The sequence below is a fragment of the Cariama cristata genome, unplaced genomic scaffold, assembly GCF_000690535.1.
Source record: "Cariama cristata isolate BGI_N322 unplaced genomic scaffold, ASM69053v1 scaffold16553, whole genome shotgun sequence".
Taxonomy (NCBI): domain Eukaryota; kingdom Metazoa; phylum Chordata; class Aves; order Cariamiformes; family Cariamidae; genus Cariama; species Cariama cristata.
In genome coordinates, this window is record NW_009607937.1 from 1 (window position 1) to 7,486 (window position 7,486).

At 56.2% G+C, this 7,486-nt stretch overlaps 1 protein-coding gene across 1 annotated transcript; it reads left to right on the top strand.

Moving 5' to 3' along the window:
- Positions 1-973: 973 nt before the first annotated feature.
- Positions 974-1,838, top strand: LOC104159122 (G-protein-signaling modulator 1-like; the record flags this gene model as incomplete). Its single annotated transcript, XM_009696943.1, has 2 exons — positions 974-1,182; positions 1,650-1,838. Coding segments are annotated over 2 exons (398 nt in total), but the record flags the coding sequence as incomplete, so codon positions are not given.
- Between the last annotated feature and the right edge of the window lie 5,648 nt (positions 1,839-7,486).

Consider the following 7,486-nt stretch of genomic DNA (forward strand, 5'->3'; position numbering starts at 1 on the left):
CTGCCTGTCGTTGTGCTGGAAACAACAGCGATCGCTCACAGACAGCAGTTAACGCCAGGGCACTGGATCTTCTGGGCTGAGGTGGCACCTTTGGTGTCCTCCGGGAGCTGGCCAAAGCGCAGTACATAGCAGGGGGTCCCTCGAGGGAGCTCCGGCAGCCGGAGGTGCGTACGTGAGGTTCTGCTCTTTACCCTGTCAAGGCACCTACGTTCCCCCTTTGCTGCCTGATGGGTTTGTGCGTGCACGGCAGGCTTGTTGCGGGAGGCATGCCTCTGGAGCGTGCTGTGCTGTTTCACAGCCCAGCCCTGTACACTGGATGTGTTCGTTTAAGGAGTCCGTTGCCCAGGGAGCGTGCCGGGGGCTGTGCGCACAGCCCTTGGGGGGGCTGCGCTCCAGCTGGACGTGGAAACTGCATCTCTGCTGAGCCGGAGCTTTTCTGCTTCCCATAGGGAAGGCAGGGCAGAAGGTCCCACTGAAGGAGTTGGCTGCTGGGCTGGGACCCCTGTGCAGGCTCCTCACAGCCGGCCCTGCTCACCCTTTGTGCAGGGCAGCTCCGGGGATGCAGCCCAAGGCCTTTTTGGGAGGCAGGTACCGAGGGCTGTGCTGTAGCACCAGCCTTCAGAAAAGGGAGCGAGTGGTTGCAAGATGGAACCGTGGGTTTTGCTCCGTGTACCACTTGGGTTTGCCCACCTGTGTTGCTGGCACTGGGATGGTCCTGCTCCCCCACGCAGGGTGGAAGGAGATGCTGACGGTGACACAAGAAGCCAGCATCCTACCCAGCTCAGCCCCAGGAGGCCTGGCTGCACAGCGAGGCCCTGTCCCTCGGAGGGAGGGCATAAGGCTCGGCTGCAGCCCGGTTGGTTGAAGGGTGGTTTGGTGACGAGGATTTGGGCTTTCTGCAGAGCAGAGCTGCAGCTCGGGCAGGAGCAGGCAGAGCTGTGACCCCGGTGTGTGCCCCTCTCCCCCCTCACAGCACAGTCCTCCCTAATGGCATCGCCGCAGACGGAGGAGTTCTTCGATCTCATCGCCAGCTCCCAGAGCAGACGCCTGGATGACCAGCGTGCCAATGTGGGCAACCTGCCGGGCCTGCGGATAACACACAACAACCTGGGGCATCTGCGTGTGGAAGGGGACGCCCAGGAGCCCGGAGATGAGTTCTTCAACATGCTCATGAAGTGTCAGGTAGTGGCACGGGACTGGGTGGGCTGCCAAGCTGGAGGGGGAGACGACAACAGTTTCTCCCACACAGGCAAACGTCATCGCCTGATCCCACCTGCCCTGTTGGGAGGGGCTGTGGCCAGCAGCTGCCCACCCACAGCCCTGGCACCCAGGCAGGTGCTTGTCTTTGCCTCCAGGTCCTTCTTTTTACCCTGTACCAAGGGCTGCGCTTTGTCATCCCTCTACAAGCGAGAGGGTGGCTGGAAGACCCCCCCTTCGACGCAGTGCCTACAGCCCGGGGCTGGGTCACCGCTCCTTCCTTACACTGGAGCCCACAGCGGGGTGCAGCACGGCTGGTCCCACTGCCCTGTGCCCCGGATGGGGAGCGTGTGTGCCGGACACCTCTTGGGCACCGCTCCCAGCCCTTTACTTCCCTGACAGGACTGTCTTGTCAGCACTCAGTCCTGACGCCTGTTCTCCTCCCTGTGCAGTCCTCCAGGATAGACGACCAGCGCTGTGCACCACCAGACTCCATCCCCCGTGGCCCCACCATGCCGGACGAAGACTTTTTCAGCCTCATCCAGCGCGTCCAGGCCAAACGCATGGACGAGCAGCGGGTAGATTTGGCCTCAGCCCAGGAGGAGGCAGAAGAGGAGCAGCAGAGGCCTGGTTCCAGCTAAGAACTGGGGTTTGGTTTGGGGGGGTTGTTTTGGTTTCATTTTGTTTTTTAAAAAGAAAAAAAGAAAGTGTGTAGGTGGTTTCAAACCCGAGCGCTCCTGTGCTACCACAGACTTTTCCCAGGAGCCGCCCCAGGGATGCAGGGAGCTGCACCTCCGTCACGTCACACCTGGCTGCTCTGCAGAGGCAACGTTAGAGGAAGGCCCACCAGACGGGGGACGGTTTTTAAACAAGGGGTTTTTCTAGGACACACGGCCACTGTAACACGGGGCACAGCGGGAGGGAAGAAGACTTTGGCAGCCCCTTTGCTTATCACCTAAAAATCCAGGAACTTGTGCGGTCGGACAAACGAGGAGCCCAGAGTGGGTAGTTAACTCCAGCATTGATGTCTTTTATTTCCCCGATGCTTTTAATTTAATGGGGGAAGGGAAGAGCACCTTTTCTATTTTGAAGTCCTCCTGTCTTGCCTGCATCACGAGGTGACACAAATTGCTCTGGATCCTTCCCTGGAAAGTCTCGCTCAGCTTTGTTCTTTCTACAGGAGGAAACGAGCCCAAGTCAGAGGCTACACCTGTCCTTTTAAACCTCACCCCCGCCCCAGCTGCAGTCATGGTCCCACACACCTTAAAGTTCATTTTAGGTTTGCTGAGGACCCTGCAGTGAGCCCTGTGACACCCCCTCTGCTTCCCCAGCCGCCGTTCTGTGCAGTAGGAGCGAAGCCTTCCTCGCCCTGAGCTTTAGTGGGATCTGGTTACCTCTGGAGAACAGCCGTGCAGCAAAACCCAGCTTCAGCCTGGGGCAAAGCCTGGAAGGTAACTGCCAGCTCCGCAGCCCGAGCTGCAGGCCCGAGACAGGGAGCTGTGCCTGGGGAGGGAGGAAGGAGGTCTCTGCTCATCTGTTCGGCGCAAGGCAAACGTGGGCAACTCATCGCGTCTGGTGCCGCTGAGCCCGAAGTCTCATGTCCTGTCTGCAGGTGAGTGTGCCCGAGGTGGAAGCCTGCGTTCGGCAATGACCCGCTTCGAAAGCCAGCAAAGTTTTCTGGCCACGGCTTGTCAGGAGAGCAAGCAGAACCATCCACTCCTCCCTTTAGTGTCCAACACCAGTAGGGATAATAGCCCTTCTCTCCCCTTGTTTCTCCCCAAACCAGTGCTCAGCTTCTCCCAGTCCCTGCAGGCCCCGGCAGAGCTGCACTCGGCAAGGCCCCCCGGTTTTGCCCAATCTGTCCCCAGTAAATGGAGACTGGGGTGTTGGCTGGGAACTCAGTTCCACCCCACGCACAAGCGCACGACTCCACATTTACTTTCATTCCTTCCCCTTTTGGAACAGTTGGAAAAGCAAGCCGAGAGGAGGGGAGCAGAGATCTAACTTCAGGAGGTGGAGTATTTTTTCTTTGCTTGACCAGATAGGCTGTCTCGGACTTCAGAAACTCCAGTAACGAGTTCTGCCAAAGCAGATTATGTTCCTATAGAGAACAAATCAGCACTTTCTATTTGAAATGCATTTAATGGAAACATTTCCAACCAGCAGTAAGATTTTTAGACCAGTGATGCTGCTCATCGGGCATTTAACCTGCCTGCACTCACCACGTGGAGGGGTAGCTGCATTTTGCCTGCTACCAGGGAGCGCTCACCTGCTACACTGCTGCATGGATTGCTTGGCCCAGGCTCGGCCTCCTTCCTGGGGCTGGTCAGAGCCCTGGAGAAGGGACAGGAGGACCTGCCCAGCCACCTCCGTACGGCCCTAGCCTGCGTTTGTGAAGAGGAGGAAGACGTTGAAGCTGAAGATGACTTGACCAGCTGCAGGCTCAGGCCTGTGCAGCTCTCAGCCAGGTGGTGAACTGGAATCTGACCGTTAAGCTTTCAGAGGTGTTATTTGCCATATACTTGAATGTATGAGCTTATTTATTTTTTACATGTGCATTTGCTAATGTCATTTTAATGGGGAATTTCCAACCCACAGGTACTTTTTTTTCTAAAAAATAATCTGCCAAATGAATTAATATATTAGAAATGAATACAGCTCAAGGGGAAGGGGGTGGTTGTGCTTAATAAATATTTGTGTCTAAGCTTCAGTGACAATTCATTTCCATTATTTCTTGGCCAGCCTGCTTGCTTTGCTGACAGCAGAGCGAACGCTGGCCCTTTGGAATGAGGTTGGGGGTGGGTGGTGGTCTCTTGTGGCAGACATCACTAAGTGCTAAGGGAAGGGTGTAGGTACCGACCAACACGTCCCCTTACGTTAGGTCTGTGTGTTTGTTAGGCAGCAGCCACCATCCCCACCTCTGCCTGCCTTAAATGCACAAAGCCCTGAGCGTTCCCTGCCCAGAGCAACGGCCCAAGCCCCGAAGTTACCAGGACGACTGGGCAGACACAGCAGCCCTGCAGTGGCCCAGACGGGCTTTTTGCAGTCACCTTGAGCCCTGCGCCAGCAGCACCGAGCCTTTCCTTTCAGGCCCTGCCTGGGGGCTCCGGCTCAGCCCTGTCTTGGTGCCGTCTGGGTGCCTGGCCCAAAAGCTGTGTCTTGTTTCCCGGGCAGCAGCTACCAGAGGAAAAGGGCAGTGAGTGCTGTGCAAAGCCCTGGCATCAGCCCTTAGTGAAGATACTCACAAAGCAGCAGGCAACAGCACTAGCTCATTCCAACGCAGCAGGCGTGAGCAGGCCGTTAGACTTCGCTCGAAAGTGGGCCTGAGAGCAGCAGATTTTGGATCCTGAGCCCTGTGAGGATAAAGCCAAGTCACAGCTGGTCTTCCTACGCCTGGCTAACTTGCACTGGCCACTGCCAGTCCGGATCAAAGATTAATGAAGAGCCACCAGCTCATTCTCATCAGGCATTCTCAAGCCTCTTGGTGCCTGGACACAAGAAGCTCTGTGCTAGAAGTCCCTGTGTGTGACCTGGGGACAGAACCATGCCCCCAGATATGCAAAGGAACAGGTGAAATCCCTGTGAGTGAGTGATGGGGTCTCACCTGCTGTCTCTGTCCTTCACAGCTGGGGAAGGGAGCACATCCTCTCCAGTAAATATTGTCTCCTTCAGAGCTCCTGTGAGGAGGCGGCAATGGCTACAACTGTCTCTCCAGTGCAGCTCAGCCTCTAACCCTGCAGTAGCAGAGACGGCAGCGTGCCACTGCCCAACACCAGCATCCCCCTCCCACGCTGCAGGCACCCAGGCCTGCAGAGCTCGGTCCCACGCAGGGCAGAGCTCTCCGATGCTGACATGCGCCGGACAGACACAGGACTGCCAGGGCCTGTGCAGTGCTAACGCGGGCCAAGTCGCTGTTCGGCTTTGGATTGCGAAGCACTGCAGCTGTAGAGTGCAGGTTGCTGTCCCCGGTGCAGGTCTGGAGGTGAAGAGAAACTAAAAAAAAAAAATCCGCAGCAGAAACACAAGCTACTGATCTCTCCTACTCAGCTGTACACATGCTCCAAGAGGCACCTGTGAGACGGGGCTGAAGTCAGGCCTGTGGGGATTTTTGTTTTGCTCATCTGCCAAGTTACATCAGGGCTGAGTCTCTGTGCGTGCTTACCTCACCGCTCCCCACAGTGTCATGGTGTTACTGCTCCAGCCATCGTTGCTCTTCATTTGGCTGGAAAGGCTTTCAGTCTCCAGGAAGGGCTACGCCCGCCCCGAGCACCCAGGCACTGTAGATTTAGCCAGGAGTTGGGACAGCTTTCGGCAGCTCTCCCTAGCAACCTCCTGGGATGCTGCTCGGCCAGGACGCAGCCATGGGCTAAGTTAACTCCTGCACAGCTTTGCAGTAAGGCAGGGCCATCCCTGCACTGAACAGCCCAGCCCAGGGACACAGCACAGACCCATGCACATGGGGCTTGGAGCGCCGGCCTCGCTCACCCCGCTGTGTCTCTCTGCCTACACTGCAGCAGGACCCAGAACCCACCTATGTCAGACCCTGTGGAAGCAGCACAAATAAGCAGGGATTCACTTAGCCCCCAGTGCCCCTCCTCGCTGCCTGCACTGATGCTCCAGGAAAAGAAACACATCTGCCCGATGGCCACTTCAGTGAGGCAAGCAAATCCCCCGGAGAGGCTCCCAAGTGCCTCCCTGCTACAGCTGAGCCCTCCACAGCACACCCAAGCGTGGCAGGGTTCACAACTGCCGTCTCTGTGTGAGGCAGGAGGAGGCACAGCCCCGCACACAACACATTCATGCACACTGGTAGCAAAAAGCAGCAGGGGGTTATGTCAGGTAGCCCCAGCAAAGGAGCCTCTGCAACCCAGCCTCCCTCTTGTCTGGGCCTTCCCTCAGCAAGTCCTGTCACCGCTCGCTTCCCAGCCCCGCCAGGGCCCCCATCTCACCCACCCTGACCGAACACCACTGCCTAGCATCGGCCACAGAACACCAGTAACCCCTGCAGTCAACACACATAACCCATCAGAGTCCCACTCTGGTGGGATTAACTCTGGAATTTGGCTGCACTACAAAAGGAGGATTTGCTCAAAGAGGTGGAAAACAAGAGGCAAAGCATTTGCCATTTTGTGGAAAAGCCCTTGTGGGACAGGATTCAGGAACAGGAAAGCCTTCAAGGAATGTGCCAATGGCTTTATGTTTGCTGCCCATCCTGTGAATGCTACTTTGCCCTCCCCTTGAAATCGCCACCTCTCCTCTGTGCTGCAAAGACGTACCCTGGTCGGCTGCACCTTCAGCCGCCCTCTGCTCCGCTGCACCAGGCTGTCACATCACTTTTTTCCCATCTTGACACACCTCCCGTTCAGGAGAAAGGCTGCTTTTCTTCTTCCCGCTCCCTTGTCTTTGGCTAAAGCAAGGTCTGCTGGGCTCCTCCTACACAAAGCGTGCTCACCTGTGTCCTCTGTCAAGAACAGACACACTTCCCCGTGACACAACATTTTTCAGAAAAACCCACTTCAAAAAGGAGGACAAAATTCCTTGTTTACCTGCACTCTATTAGCAGCAAATCTTTCTGTATTATATGCAAATTCCCTCACATAACTGCAACCCTCTCCCCTTCCAGACAAAGCCCCAGAACATTTTGTCATGAGAAGCACCAATGTCCTGCACTGTTGCAGGCTGCAGCCTCAGCGCTTGGGGCTACGGGGGGGCTGCACACCCAAATACGCCTTCCCTCCGTCCTCCGCTCTGGGTGCGGCAGGAGCAGGCCAGCCGGCTACACCAGCACTGGCTGCGAGCCCCGAGCGCAGGGACCAGCGCCCTGTCCTGCCTCCAGAGCACCCACTGCCAGGGGACGCTGGGCCAAGGAAACGCTAAAATCTACTAACAGCCAACACGGACAGCCCGTGCTACAGTTTTTACTGTAACGCAGCAAAAATTAGCACCACCTTTCTGTAGCTGGGGCACAGTAACAGGTAAGGAAAACAGTATAAAAGCATCAGGTTGTAAATGAACTGTTTCCAAGGCAACGCGGATCCTGCAACAGCTGCTCTGTTCCACCCCATCAAAGGCATTAGCACAATGGGAGCAGAACGCTGATTTTCAGGTAAAAGGTAATAAAATAACCACTCTTCCAGCAGAGTGCTAATACGTGCCAGCAACACACAACAGGGTCAGCACACAGCAATGTTGCAGGATGCAAGACTCTGTTTCTTAATTAATACGTGGATCACTCCAGCATCTAGTTGTTTCAGAGAGAGCTGTATTTCAGCAGGGTCTGAACACTTCC